Source organism: Aegilops tauschii, chromosome 5 (assembly GCF_002575655.3).
Source record: "Aegilops tauschii subsp. strangulata cultivar AL8/78 chromosome 5, Aet v6.0, whole genome shotgun sequence".
NCBI classification, from domain to species: Eukaryota; Viridiplantae; Streptophyta; class Magnoliopsida; order Poales; family Poaceae; genus Aegilops; species Aegilops tauschii.
Window position 1 is genome coordinate 171,843,533 of NC_053039.3, and position 15,311 is coordinate 171,858,843.

Consider the following 15,311-nt stretch of genomic DNA (forward strand, 5'->3'; position numbering starts at 1 on the left):
TAGCAACCGGCCTTTGCATAAATTTCTCCAAGACAACTTTCGTCCCCATGAATGTTGAAACCACAACTGCCTCCTCAATTGCACAGATATTTGGTTGCGCTACCTCTAGGTTTCCCCAAACCTATCTCGGCCTTCCCCTATCCCCCACTAAGCTCCCCCCTTCGGCCTTCCAGCCCCTTCTCTCTTCATACAGATCACTCCTCCCTGGCTGGTGCGCAAAATAACTCAATCGGGCTGGGAGGCTCGTGCTCATTTCATCCGTTCAGGACTCTCTCTTGAATTACTTTATGACGGTTTTCAAAATTCCAAAGAAGACGCTAAAGATGTTGGATGCCATTAGACGGGCCTTCTTCTGGGCTGCTAAGGAGACTTGCACGGGCTCCAAATGTTTGATTGCTTGGAAAAATGTTTGTAAACCGATTTTTTTGGTGGTCTAGGCATTAAGAATCTAGCTGCTCAGAATGACTGTCTTCTTATGAAGTTTGCTTACAAATACCTCACACATGACGACACCTCTCAACTACCTTGGATTGCCTGGTTAGATAAGCAACACCTTTGCAGCCTATCCCACATACCATCCTGCCAAAACCCTTCTTTCCTAACCAAAATCATCCAAACGCAGCTACACACCTTGCTACCTATCACCTTTGTGCTCACCAACAATGGCCAGAAGACCTTCTTCTGGCTTGATACCTGGCTACTGCCAACCTCCCTAGCCACTACTTTCCCATGCCTTTATTCCCACTACAAACTTTTTCATCCCAGTGGTACATATCATGCGAGACGGGATACATGCGAACCTGTCGAACAGGATAACCTCGGCTGCCTCGCGCGAGCTCGCTGCTCTTTGCTTGTCGTTGCAGGATGTTCAGCTGATGGATGGGCAGGATGAGAGGTTCTTGCTGCATGAAAAAAACTACTCTTCCAAAGCCGCTTACAATATTCTGATGCATGAAGACAATGATGATGATCATGCTGACCTAGTTTGGAGATCCAGAGCGCCGCACAAGCTCAAACTGTTTGCCTGGCAGCTCTTTCGAGGACGACTAAGCACTCGTGCAAATCTGTCCTTCAAGCACATGGCCGATTCCGCCAGCTATCCACGATGTGCTGGCCCCTCTGAAGATACTACTCATCTGTTCATTGCCTGCCCGCGGGCTATGCATATTTGGGCACATCTAGGCCTCTCCACTACCCACAAGTTCCAGGACCTCTGGTTGGTCCCCCACAGCAGCTGGACGGCAGGGTCTGGCCGGAAGTGCTTCTCGTCGTTCTCTGGAAGATTTGGGACTCCCGCAACGTGACTGTTTCCCGTACTGAAGATCACTCTTCTCGTACAACCATTCAGAACATTGTAACTGACTTTGGGCTCTTCTCGCACCGCTTTAGGGATCATGCTGACAAGGTAGCTGCCACGTCTTGGCTTGGCTAACTTACCACACGGCTTGCCGTGTTCTTGTAATCTGTAACTGTCACTATTGGGCCCCTTTTGGCCTCTTGAGTAATATATTCAATTGCGGAACCTCTCCCCCGGGTGATTCCTAAAAAAAATTACAGGGAGAGCTAGTTAGGTTCTCTTGGTCTATTGAGCAGCGAGTTAGCCTTGCGCCTGCTTGCCACATGCCAAAGCCCTGCTTCCTCAACGACCTTTTCGAGCAGCGCGAGCGCCGTAGATCGTTGGTTTTTGAAGATTCTTGCATTCCGCTCATTCCACGTGATCCACCATATGTGTTGCACCAGAGAGCTCCATGCCTTCCTCTCTTTCGCCGGGACCATGCCGGTTGTCTGGCCGGACCATTCCAGCAGCGAGGTAGTTGAAGGTGTAGGCGCCAGTACCAGCGACATGTTGAATTGTTGGAGAACAGATTGCCAAAAGCTCGCTGTGTACGGGAACGTTGCGAGCAGATGCAGAGCATCCTCCAGCGGCCCAACACAAAGAGCATAGGCAGGGTCATGCGACCATCCCTTCTTGGCGAGCATGTCCGCCGTATTGCAGCGTCCAAGGATCGCCAACCACCGAAACACCTTGCACTTCCCAGAGGCATCCGACTTCCAGTTGAACTTGTCGAAACTGGCCCTTAATGACCCCTCAAATTGGATGCCGTATGCTGATTTTGATGAGTATTTTCCATTAGCAGTCCACCTCCAAGTGATAGAATCTGGTTCCGTTCCCAGCGCCGTGTGATGAATCTCGGACCAGAGGACAGTGAACTCCCGCGTGGCCTCAGCAGGGAGGTTCTGTTTCAGATGCCTGACCCACCGTTCGTCAGTCATCGCCTGAGCGACCGTCAAGTTTTTCCTAGTGCAGTGGGCAAAAAGGAAGGGGAATCTAAACTGAAAACACATCCCCTTGTGCCATGGCTTCCTCTAGAAGGAAATACGCGCTCCATCCCCAAGGTGGAAGAGGACTGATGCATTGAACAAGTTTCTCACCCTTTGGTTGATTGGAAGATCTAGACCATGCCACGGCTTGCCGGGCTCGGCCCAAGACTTCCATAACCAAAGCACGCGGAGGGCCGCACTCTGGGCCGCCAAATCAATTATACCGAGGCCACCGAAGTCCGTTGGGCGGCACACAAGTTTCCAGTCGGCGAGGCACTTTCCGCCGATAGTAACTTCCTGTCCACCCCACAAGAATTCCTGACGCACCTTGTCGATCAGTTTTTGCAGCCAAGCTGGCATATGAAGTGCGATCATCTGGAATATAGGCATTGCAGATAGAACCGATTTGACAAGGTCAAGCCTGCCGTCAAGGGAGAGGAGAGCCATCTTCCACCCCATCATCTGTGCAAGAACCTTGTCACAGATCGGTTGTAGCTTGGCTTTTTCAACTTCTTGTCGGACAGTGGCATACCGAGGTATTTGCAAGGGAACCCCTGGACCGGCCAGTCAAAACCCCGTAGCACCTCATGCAGATCGATTCCCTCACAGCAGATTGGTGTGACGGAGGACTTGTTGATATTTGTGTGAAGGCCCATGGCATCCCCAAACAACATCAGAATCTGTTTAACCACCTGAACTTCCCTACTGTTAGGAGCAATGAATATGATGGCATCGTCGGCATCGTCGGCATACAAGGAGGTCCTGAACTACAACTGAAGCTCCCCAATTGGCCCTAGAATCCCCTTCTCCACCGCCAAATCAAAGAGGGATGCCAAACAATCCATAACGATGACAAAGAGCAGGGGGGAAAGGGGACCCCCCTATGGCAGACCCTTCTGCGAGACGATGGAATCTGAGAGATCGCCATTGACCAAAATCTTGGTGGACCCCGAGTAGAGAATGGCGGCCAGACTGTTGGTCACTTTCCTCCCAAACCCCTTGCTAGCAATAGCTTGAGCAAGAACTCCCAAGATACAGTGTCGAACGCCCTCTGAATATCGAGCTTTAGCATGAGGGTCGGAGTTTTTGATTTGCGGAATGCCTTGGCGAGCCCACCGACATAGCTGTAGTTGTCATGGATGGCCCTCCCTTGGATGAATGCGTTTTGGCAAGGCCTACGAGCTCATGCATCCGTTTCTGCAACCTCACAACAAGAATTTTGTTGACCAGATTGGCAAAACTGCAAACGAGACTAATGGGTCTGTAATCCGTTGCAGCCATGGCCTCTGCATTTTTTTGGCAGCAACACAATGGTGGCCTGGTTTCGCCGGTGGAGGTGGGCCATGGAGCTGTTTTGGACAGCCCTTAAAGCGTTGATCAAGTCCCCCTTAATTGTTGTCCATGAGTGCTTATAAAAGACCCCGGTGAACCCATCAGGACCGGGCGCCCAGTTCCCGTCAGTTCCATGATGATACGCTGGACCTCCTCTTCGGTGATCTCCTCTTCAAGCTCTCTCAAGTCAATCCGCCGGTACCCCAAGGCAGCCAGATTCAGGCATCGAGGTCTCAACCTTTTCTCTCCAAAAATGTGATCAAAGTGAGTGTGGATGGACTTTACTTTGGAGTCCTGATCTGTGACGATTATACCGTCCACCATCAGCCGGATAATGTGGTTCCTGCAACGACGCGAAGATGCTTTCGCCTTGAAGAACCTGGTTCCCGCGTCCCCCTCTTTGATGTTATTAACCCTCGATTTTTGCCTCCATATTGCTCTGTCAAGTGTGGCATAACCGAGCCTTTGCATCTTCAACATAGCATGGAACTGCCTTTCATCAGTAGTAAGTTGCCTACTGTCCATGGCTTTATCAAGCCGGCCGATGAGTTCAGCGGTGATCGCCGTTTTAAGTTTCAGGTTGTTGCAGAAGCTAGCTTGCCAGCAACCCATCGCCTTCACAGTGGTAGCTAGCTTGGCTGCGAAACGACAGAGAGGGTCTCCCAGAGCTGGCGTCCCCAGCCAAGCCCGTGTAACCACCTCCTCAAAATCCTGGAACTTCACCCAGTGGTTTCGGAACTGGAACTGTCTGTTATGTTTGAAAGCCACCTCGCAGCAGAGGAGAAGGGGACAGTGGTATGAAATCTCTGACGACAGGGCCCGAAGTAGGCAGCTAGGCATCCCTTCCTCCCAGTCCCCATTGATCAAAACATGATCCAACTTTACCATGGTTGCTTGCGCTTGTTCGTTGCACCACGTGTATCTCCTCCCGTGGAGGTAAAGATCTTTGAGCTGAACTTCATTGATGAAGTTTCTGAAGGCAGCCATGCACCTCCTGTTGAGTCTGGTGTTGCTCTTGTCGCTGGCTCTCACGATGAGGATGAAATCCCCTACCAAATCAAGGGGGGTGGCACCCGGTATGAAGTTCTGCACGTACTTCTTGAGTTATTGGAGGAAAATGATCTTGTCGTCGTCTCCTTGAGGCCCATAGACAGTGACAACACCCACGGGTTCACCCGTGGCATTGGAGCCAACAGCCGCCACGAAGTGGCATTGCACGTCAACAGTGGGGAAGGCATAGTGATCGCTCTTCCACGCGAGCAGAACACCGCCACGGGTCCCAACCGCCAGCGAGAAGGAAAAGTCATTGAACTCCCCTCCACAACATTGATGTACAAGCGATCGGTCGAACAACGATAACTTGGTTTCTTGCAAACAAACTAGGGATGCCTTGTTCCGATACACTAGGTCTTTGACCACCTTCCTACGAGCTGGGTTATTCAACCCTCTTACATTCCAAGTCAGCCAGTTGTGTTCCATGGGGAAACCTTGTCGTCATGCTTGCCGCGCGGTGGCCCTATGCCGTTGTAGGCACTGGCGCCGTGCCACCCTTCCCAGCGCGTGCCAGGGCCATGAGCGCCGAGATTTAGGCCAATGACAGGGGCTCGTCAAACGCTGTGGCGTAGCACTCGAGGCGGCACTCCTTGCCCTCTGGAATTGCCAGACCCCGTTTGGACATGACAAGCCGCCTAGCCTGCTTCATGACACTGCCGTCCGCCTTCGGGAAGAGCTTCTTCTTGCAGTCCAGGCGATAACTGCGTCGTGTCGTAGGTGCCGGCGCCCTGGCTGGGCGCTTGGGTCGGCCACGGGCTCGCTTCGGTGCCGGTAGAATGGCCGGCTCGGTGGGCATCGCCACCAGCTCGAGAAAACGCGTTGCGGCCTCCACATGGGTGCATGGCTGCAATAGGGCCCCACCTCCTACAGAGGCATTTGAAGTAGGCGTGCCTAACTCCGCAGAAAGCGTGGATGCGTCGGGCAGTCTCAGCCCTCCGTGGGGACCGGTTCCCTCCAGAGGGGGTGCACCAGGCAAATTTGATAAATTTGATCTGTGAACGAAATCAAATCACAGAATGAACTATCCGTGAAACTATTTCACGCGGATGACCTTTTTGTGTGACGCCCGACACGAAGGCGCCACACTACACTGTGTGGCGCCTCACAGATAGGCGCTACACGCCTGGCCAGCGTTGCACCCTAGACTGCCTAAAAATTGCTAAGTCATTGCGCAGAGCCTAAGAGCTAGGCGCTGCACTGTATAGTGTGGCGCCTAGCTCTCAGGCGCTGCACTAGTGATTGCACTACAAAATGAAGCAACCACTAATGCAACGCCTAGAAACTAGGCGCTACACTGTATAGTGTGGCGCCTAGCTCTCAGGCGCTGCACACTGACTTAGTAATTTTCGTATCACACGGGTGCGACGCTGGCCAGGCGTGTAGCGCCTATCTGTGAGGCGTTGCATAATGTAGTGTGGCGCCTTCGTGTCGGGCGTCACACAAAAAAGTCAGCCGCGTGAAATAGTTTCACGGGCAGTTCATTTTGTGATTTGATTTCGTTCATAGGTCAAATTTGTCAATTTTGCCGATGCACGAGCAGGGCAGGGGTAGAGAGCCTAGGCGCGTGCTGAGGTACGCCCTGCGGTGGACCAGTAGGCAGCGGGCATCAAGACGACCGCGTCGACCCGACCGATGGGTTCTTCATGTGACCGATCCAAAGACGCAGAAGGGCTGCGCACCGCAGTTATCATTGGCGGGGAAGTGGTGGCCCGTGCCCTCCTGTCGCATCAAGGACCACCGACTGCCTCCTCCAGAGACAGGCCGACCAGCCCCCAGTTGGCCACCTCACCACTCAGAAGCCCTTGTCTGGTAGTGGTCTGCCCTCCCACGTGCATGGACGGCGAAGTGGGCAACGCCCCCATGCAAGCAACTGATGGTACGGCCCCATGCAGCGTCGGAGGCGTCCCTGACAGTCCAGGCAATAAAGGGCTGGATCCGCCCGCGGAAGGGTCGCCCAAGCCCGTGGGAAAGGCGGCGACATGAGCCTCCCCTACGGCAGCCACTGTCTTGTCATGAGTAGGCACGTAGGCCACCTCCTCCAGCACCAGCGCAACCACCATGTCGTGCTCATCCGGCTGCAGCACACCTTGAAGCCGCCGGCATTGGCCGGAGTAGGGGCGGTTGTGCTATCGACGACCCCTCCTCTCGGTGAGGGAGAGCCCAAAGCCAGTCCTCCCCCTAGAGACCTCGTCGGAGGAGCCATGCTCCCAGGGGTCCGGCATCTCCTCCGGTGGTGGCTCGTCACCATCCTCCTCGCCGCCGTCCTCGAACTAGCGCACAACAGAGGTAGGGCGGGGTGGGAAAAAGGTAACCGAGTCGACATGCACCAGAACAGGGTAGGTAAGCTTGTGCGGAAGATGCTCGGTGCATGCGCAGGTCTCGATCCCATCGCCCTCCAACCCAAAGCCTCGTGGGAGGGAGACATGGGCGAGGGGGTCGGGGCGCTTGCAAGTCCGCACGGTGAGCTCCGTCTCCGTCGGGACCTCGTCAGGGTCCTCCACCCAAGCGCGGGCGACGAAGTAGGAAAGGTCAGCCTTGTCGATGGATTCCACCGCCGCCTGGTAGATGAGGCACTCCGGAAGCAGGCCTTGCGTGGTTTGGAGGGTGAACTCCTACGGCGGGATGCCCTCAATGAAGAGGCGGACAGTGTAGATTGACCGAGGTGGCGAAGGTGAGACGGTTCCACCGGTGCACCAGGAGGGTGTGCCGTTAAAATGCACCATGTCAACTCCTCTGACCAGCTCGAACCACCGTCGGTGGGCGAAGCGCATGAAGAACGAGCCTGACTGCATGAGGGAGACCTAGAGACCATTGGTGGGTATGTCGGGCAAGTCGTAGCGGATGGCCGTGGCGACATCAGTGGGCAACAGCGCGGGCAGCGACCTAGCAACGGTGAGCACGAGCACAGACTCGCGCAGTCACGCCTCCTCGTCCAGCGCCTCTTGGGACCCCTCAATGAGGCACTTTGTCTTGCGCGTACGGCGGTTTCCCTCCACGACCATGTCAATGGGTGGCCATCCGACGGACGCGTTGCCGGCAGGCCCTTGGTCCGTCGGAGGGTTGGGAAGACCAGACGAGAGCGGGCCGGGGAGGGGTTGTGGTTGGGGTGCTCAGACGGGAACACGAGGCGAGAGTGGATTGGCGGAGGGGGAGCTAGCGCTGGCTCAGCGGATCTCCGCCGCCGCTGGTCAAGGTGTGAAAGAGGGACCTAGGGCAGGTGGCAGGAAGGGCAGTTGTGAGTGGTATGGCCAAGGACCAGTCAATGGAGGCACCTGACCTTGCTGCGGCAGGAAGCAATCTTGTGGAACGAACTGAGGCAGCAGAAACACCTTCCCTGGAGGTCCTCCTTATAGCCCGAGACGCCGTCAATACGGGGAGCGTTGGTGGTTGGGCGTAGGGAAGTAATGGCGCCGGAGATCCCGGAGGGCCAGTCCCGCCCCCTTTCTTCTGCTTCCGCCTGACTTCATGCCACTCCGATGAAACAGTGGCCGCAGGTGCCTGAGATCCAGCAGGCACGTACGCTCCGGCATGGGCTTGGGCAGCCGCCCCCACCATGATGATGGATTGAAGGCGCTGCCTTGGCTGCTCAGGGAGGGCAAGCATTTATGGCGCGAGGCAGGAATGGACCACGTCAGCGAAGGAGGGAGCTGGAGAGGCGAGGGGAGAGCCAGCGTCAGAGATGCTCACCCTCTCCGCGGAAGCAGAGCAGGCCGGGGACGCCATGGGGTGCGCCGAGAAAGGTGGCTTTGGGTTGGTGGGTACCGCTGCCGGGCGGCAGGGGCACGGCCGCGCCGTCGGCGAGGGGCCGGTGGCGCCTGGGAGAGGGCGGAGTGCCTGGGAGAGGGTGGCTCTAGTATTTTTTACAAGGATGCTTCCGGTTCCAATTAATGGAATTTGGCCACTGGGCGAGCCTAGAATTTCCAACAATTGGAAAAGCCTGTCAATCGTAAGTAAAAAAATTGTCTTTTTTGTCACAAGCATATGACTCATCATGAAACAAATAAATAGGAACATCGTGTGCTAGATCTTTTCAAAGAACATAATTTTTTAAATGTTTTGATAAAACTATTTTATCTCTACAGCTACATATAGATGTTCCTACATGTCTAAAAATTTCATTAGACAATACACAGAGATAAATTTGTGGTTCAAAGAAACAAAAAAAACCCCTTTTTTAAACCCCACCATATATTAAATAGTAAAAACATTCATACAATTTTGCCACACTTGATGGAACACTATTAATAAGAATACCATCAGACCTATTATTAAAACTGAACTTCATAATCTCATGCGCCACCATATTAGCCTTCCTTTTAATCTTGGAATTTTTTTAAATTCATCATCATATTGAAGATACTAAATGATTCTTTCTTTAGATCAACCAGGCTTGACCTGTAGAAAGAAAGCCACAAAAGAACAATCAGTTTTCAAAATTATGGGTTTGTGAAGAGTGAAACCGATATAAAGGCCAGAGAGGGCCGCTTCAAGTTCCGCTTCCTCTACGCTGAAGCAAGCACCAATATAATCCCAAGCAGAAATGATAACTTCTCAGTATGATTTCTGACAACTACACCCATGGTCACAACGCTAAGGCCTCCGCAATACTTGCATCAACATTAATCTTGAATAATTTTGGTGTGGGACCTGCAAGGAACACAATTCCTCTCATTATTAATGGGTTGTACCCCATCGACCACTTACCGTTTTCTACTGACCTCAATCGACATGTTTGCATGACAAGACAAGAATGAAGCCCAATAATTTTGAATAAAACTCACTGAGACCGAGATATTCATTTCCTTTTATCAAAGATCAAGTCATTCCTCAAGTGCCAAGCTCTCCAGAACATGAATGTAGTTTACTTGTGCACAGGCGAACTTAACTGATCCAATAAAATAAGAAACCAGTTCTGCCCGAGTATTTTAAGATCTCTTCAGTCGGTAACTTTCAAACCTCCCTCAACGCCATGCGCAACTCATAAGCCTTAGGGCAAAAGACCAAAGCATGGAAAATAGACTCATCTTCAACACCACAGATCGAGCACGTACCTAGGATAACTTAGTGGCGTTTTACTCTCTTAACTTGTACAACTAGATTGTTAGAGGCAGTCCGCCAAGCAAAAATTCTAATTTTCTGAGGAACATTAGCCTTCCAAATAATATTCCAGAGCCTCCTCTCTCCATTTACCTGGAGCATGTCTATTCAGCTGAAAATCTTGGATAGCCCCTCTTGCCGATGCACCATTAAGTAGAAAGGAGAGGGCCTCGGCCACAAAAGCGGAATATGTATGGCGATAATGGATCCCCTTGCCACAGACCATGAGAAGGGTGAAAGGAATCTAGCAGCTGGCCATTAACTGAAGAGAGAATTTCACTGAAGTAGCACATGCCATAATCCACTTGATCCAGATTGGAGCAAAACCATATGCTCGAAGCATATTTTCCACGAATTTCGGATCCACACGGTCATATGCTTTAGTGACATCCAAATTATATCCACAATATTCACCTCGAGAATCTCTCAATGTATTCAATGAGTGCATACATTCAAAAGCGATAAGAGCATTATCATACATTAATATTCCAGGGCTAAAAGCACTTTGGGTAGGAGAAATCATACCATCCAGCAGAGGTCTCAGTCTATTAACAAGGCACCTAGAGATAATTTTGTATATGACATTACATAGGCTAATAAGTAGGTCAAAAATACTTTATTGACCGAGGATACTTTACTTTAGGAATAAGAACAATCGTTGTATCATTAATCCCCTCCAGCATATTTCCAGCAAAAAATAATTGCTGGACAACACAAACAATATCTTCCTTGAGCAAACCCCGGTTCCTTTGAAAAAATCCAGCTGGAAACCCATCTTGTCCCGGGGCCTTTAACTACCCAATTTGGAAGAGAGCATTGCTAATTACTTGTTTAGAGAAATGTTTGCATAGATCTTCATTCGTTTCCTCATTCACCAAAGGTTTCACAAGCGGAACAATACGACAGACTCACCAGAGTCGCAAGAGTAAAGATCCTTAAAAAACTGAGTTTGTGATACCTTTAATTTCCTCCAAATCATTTGTAAGGCACCCGTCGCTTCTTCTAGTAGCAGATATTGTTCTTCTTAGCTCTCCAAGTGGCCTTCCTATGAAAAAAATTGTATTCCTATCCCCCATCACATTTTGTCCAAACATGCATGATCTCTGGTTCCACATGATTTCTTCCTTAATCAAAATCTCATCCATCCCTCTGAGGATTTTCTTCCTCTCCAAAATTGCATGATGATCATTTCTTTTAAAAAGAATATTTAATATTTTACGAGTAGATTCAAGATTTCTAGGCAGATATCCAATATGAACCTTACTCCACCCATGAAGAGACTTCATGAGCTTGTCCAGGTTGTTTCCACATCTCCCAGATCACTGACAGGCAAACTAATATTCCAACACGATTCAATCTGATCTTTCAGCACCACATCCTCTCTCTCCCAGTACGCTTCATATTTCAAATGTTTAACAAATGTACCGGAATGAGGAGCACCCAACAATTCAATAAGAATAGGGCAATGATCTGACCTGGAACTGATAATAGTGAAACCTTGCAGTCAGGAAAAATAGAGGACCACTGAGGGCACGCCACCGCTCTATCAAGTCGCACCTTCACATTTTTATTGCCCTCCTACTTATTATAATAAGTCCAAGGAACTCCATGGAAACCCAAATCGAATAAATTACATTCAGACAAGATCGCACGAAAATTAGCCATAAGTTTGCGAGAAAGCTTATTCCGAGAAAAATGCTCATTCAGACACATTGCCTCATTAAAATATCCAGCCATAAACCATGGCTGAGACCCAAGCGTTTAATTTGCCTAAGTAGATCCCACATAATGTACCTGTGGTTTGCCTTTGGTTACCCATACACAAAAGTACTTCTCCACTTAGTGCCATCCCCATTGTAGATGTACATGTCAAAAAAATGATCTCCATATTTGTTCAACTTCAGAGTATAAAGGTCATCCCAAAAAACCGCTAAACCAGCCCCTTTGCCTAGAACAGAAAGAGTAAACACATTTTTCATACCAAACGATAACACAAACTCTCAACATACTCTTTTATTTTTCCTTGTTTCAGAAAGAAAGATAATGTTGGGTCGGTGTGTCTTTGAGAGGCACAAAAGTTCTTGGACTGTCTTCTTTTCTACATTCTACACACATATACAAAAATATTCAGAATTTTTTGGTATACAAAATTAACATTTTCAAAGTTCTTTAAAGGGCTGTCTCGAGCCGTGGATCCAAATCATTTTTAGGGATATGCTCCTATAATTTAATATTGTTCAGTCAACCTTTAGTGAAGCTTGAAAAAGTAGGCTGGTAATCAAGCAGACTGTCCTTGTACATCCAACATGATAGCAAGGTTCATTCCTTTGTCCTATACATGAACCAGTATTATCTGAACATTAAGTAGACGAAGATGTCATCTAATTCGTGATGTAGGAAAAAACCCTAGGTGGCCCGATGTCCATGAACTGGAGGTGGATTCGAGAAGGAACACGAAGAACACGAGGGGAAAACACGGAGAGATCACATGAGAAAACCCTATTGGACAAGATTCACTGCAAGTACTCAAATCACAAGCAATACAAGAGGTGCACCAAGATCCAAAGACAACAAGGGAAATAAAGATACAAGGTAGTCCATCCAAATCTATAGGAGAGATGGGTCTGGATGATTCACTTGGGGAATCATTCTCCCTTAGGCTTTGTTTGGTAGGAGTGGATTGGGGAGGTTTGGGGAGGGGGGATTCCATGGGATTGGGTGAATCCCTTCCTTCCACCCAATCCCCTCAAAACCCTTTGAATCCCCAAAACACCTCCATCCACAATCCTCTTTGTTTAAAATTTCTATTTGGTAGGCAGGGTTTGTCAAATTGAAATAACATGGTGTATTACATGAAAAAAAATCCAATATATACAATGTAACTAACTCCCCTTATAACAACATGATATCTCATCACAACAACAATATAATTTATCATAACAGTATGACTTGGAATCACCAAATGCCAACAATCATAATTTATCATAACAACAACAACAGTTTATCACAACCACAACAGGTCATTGATACCATGGCCTACAAGTTCACCATCAACAGTGTACATTGTATGTCAGTGACTTCATATATAGCCAACAAGCTCACATGGCTCCTCAGACTCCATTCTTTGGGTGCCTGCATGATAATATATGTGAGACAAGCCTGGAAATAGGGTGCACAGTCAGTTCTGATACTTACATATCTTGCTGCCCAGACTAAATTGGTGCATAGATTTAGTTTGTTTAAATTTTTGTTCGCTGAATGTTTATTAGAAAACATATGACACGTGAACAATGAAATAGGGTGCACACGGGTCAATTCTGATCCTTTTAGAAAGAAAATTTTATGTCAGTTCTAATCCTTTTAGAAAGAAAATGTAACGGAGTGCCGCAGCGCCACAAAAGGATTGTCGGACATTTCCATTGGCATACAATGGACCTGACACTTTGCAAGGGCATACAAAGCCTGAAATTTTAGCAATTTAGCAATTTTCAGGAGTCGTTCCAGAATTCAACACCAACACATTAAGAAGTGAAACTAAGCATAACTGTTAGCTGATTGTAACATCATCGGTCAAATCATGAAAATCACACTGAATGCAGATATCAAGACTGTGTAATATCTTTGAATGCTAAAATAATAATTATCATTTAGAAAACGACATGAGCAAGTAATAACTACAATACATCATGCAGGTGCAGGTAACTGCATATCCAGGTCATGGTTTGATATCATTTAGAAAACAACATGAGCAAGTGGCTGGACCTCACTACATAACTCTTTGGTTTTGCCTCTGTGTCACAGGCTTTAAGAGAATACTACCCCTCGAGCAACGATCCCAGTACTATCATGGTGTGTGTATGGGTGAAAGATAAATTTGTTTTGCATGAAAAGACCAAAAGCTAGCTATCAGAAATCCCAAGATGAGTGTCCATACAATTCACTGCATGTTGATAAAAACAACTAAATAGCCACCTAAATTACAACCAATATTTGAAGGCTACTAAAGCTAAGTGTCGTGTTATGCAATTAGAAGAGAGACAACGAACTGGCCATGGGTGGCCATGGAGGCAGCAAACTGCTGAAGCCGAACTCCACAACAAACCTAGGTAGGAGAGTATATGGATAGCCATGGAGGTAGCGAACTGCTGCAGAATGGAGTCATGGCCGCTGGGTGTTGGACGAGGAGCAAGAAGAGCCGGCCCTAGGGTTTGCAGGGGAGGGGATGGAGAAGTGGAGGAGAGGGGAGGAATCACCTCGGGGAGAACTGGCGGAGGAGGACGTCGACGCTCTGGCGGCAGTGGCAAGGTGAAGATCCGGTGGCGGGGCGCTCCTCTCGGTGGCGGCGTGGCGCCTCCTCTCAGTGGCGGCGGCGCGTTCTCGCATTCCCTGCGTGCGCCCTCGAGGGTTGGGAGACCCGTGGATAGAAGGGATTGGGCTGTGCAAAACTCGTGAAACAAACGGGCTGTCGGGGGTTAGGGAGGTTTTCGGGCCCCGCGGGGTTAATCCTCTCAAAACCCCCTTGACCCCCTTTTGTCAAACGAGTCCTTAGGAGGTCTCGATGATTCACTTGGGGAGTCCTTCTCCACAAGTGGAGGTCTTGCATTCCAATGGAGTCTTCTCTCTCAAGAGGAATCCCACAAGGGGAGATACATGAGCTAAGCTCTAATGTCTAGATCTAATCTTAGCTATATCTAAATGGAGGAGGAAGGAGGGTATATATAGGTCCAAGGCATGAGGGGTAAGTAGGGGCCAAATGGTAATACATCGGAAAAGCTCAATAGCTGGATGCAGGCAGCCCCGTGTGCACGTGGTAAATGGAGCCCGTGCACATGGGATATCCGGAGAGCTAGCGGCTTAGCCCATGCACATGAGCTTGTACCGTGGGACGGGGTCCAGAGGCCCGTGCACACGGGGTATCCAAAGGCCTCACAACTTATCACCTTCTCGTGGACACCGGTCGGTGCTTGCAGAACTTGGCCTTCTTCTTGACGGTTCCTTCTCCGCTTCCAAGCTTCCCTCTTGGATGGTGTAGTCGTTCTCTTCCGCATGTACTCCTCCTCTCCATGTGTGAAGATTCACTCAAACCTAGGCATACACATGAGAGGAGTGTCAAATAGTATACCATCCTCGAAGGGCACGGCGCATGTAAAGGAGAAGATTCACCTTTATATATTTGAATTGGATGATGTGCGTGTCTCTTGGAAAATGGGCTCTTGATATGGTGATGTCCGTAGGATGCTCCGCATCATCCCCTCCCGCGTTGGAAAAGATCCAACCTCGGATCGGAAAACAAATCACCATGAGAAAGAGATGGAGTTGCCATGTATAAATGGATGATATCCAAGTACTCATCATCTTCAATCTTGAAATTGGCACTCTCCAATATCACACCATCTTGTAATTCCTGCAAAAGGGGCAAATACGACAAACACTTGGAAAAAAATGTGGTTAGTGTTAGTGTAAAACCAAGCATTTAAGTGGTGATTTACCCAACAAGTGTCGTGATC

The 15,311-nt window shown here is 49.2% G+C and overlaps 2 protein-coding genes and 1 long non-coding RNA gene across 3 annotated transcripts; all 3 read right to left on the bottom strand.

Annotated features, from left to right (window-relative positions):
- Nucleotides 1-1,563: 1,563 nt before the first annotated feature.
- On the bottom strand, nt 1,564-2,274 carry LOC141022646 (uncharacterized). The gene has a single exon (XM_073498909.1). It carries the CDS (start codon nt 2,272-2,274, stop codon nt 1,564-1,566), a length of 711 nt encoding a protein of 236 aa, XP_073355010.1.
- A 1,425-nt stretch (nt 2,275-3,699) lies between these two features.
- Nucleotides 3,700-4,542, bottom strand: LOC141022647 (uncharacterized). The gene has a single exon (XM_073498910.1). The coding sequence runs from the start codon at nt 4,540-4,542 to the stop codon at nt 3,700-3,702; it is 843 nt and encodes a 280-aa protein (XP_073355011.1).
- An 8,134-nt stretch (nt 4,543-12,676) lies between these two features.
- LOC120963904 (uncharacterized) lies at nt 12,677-14,291 on the bottom strand. The gene is made up of 2 exons (XR_005755593.1): nt 14,058-14,291; nt 12,677-12,936 (listed from the first exon to the last, which is right to left on the bottom strand). It is a non-coding gene; the product is annotated as an uncharacterized lncRNA (long non-coding RNA).
- Nucleotides 14,292-15,311: the final 1,020 nt, after the last annotated feature.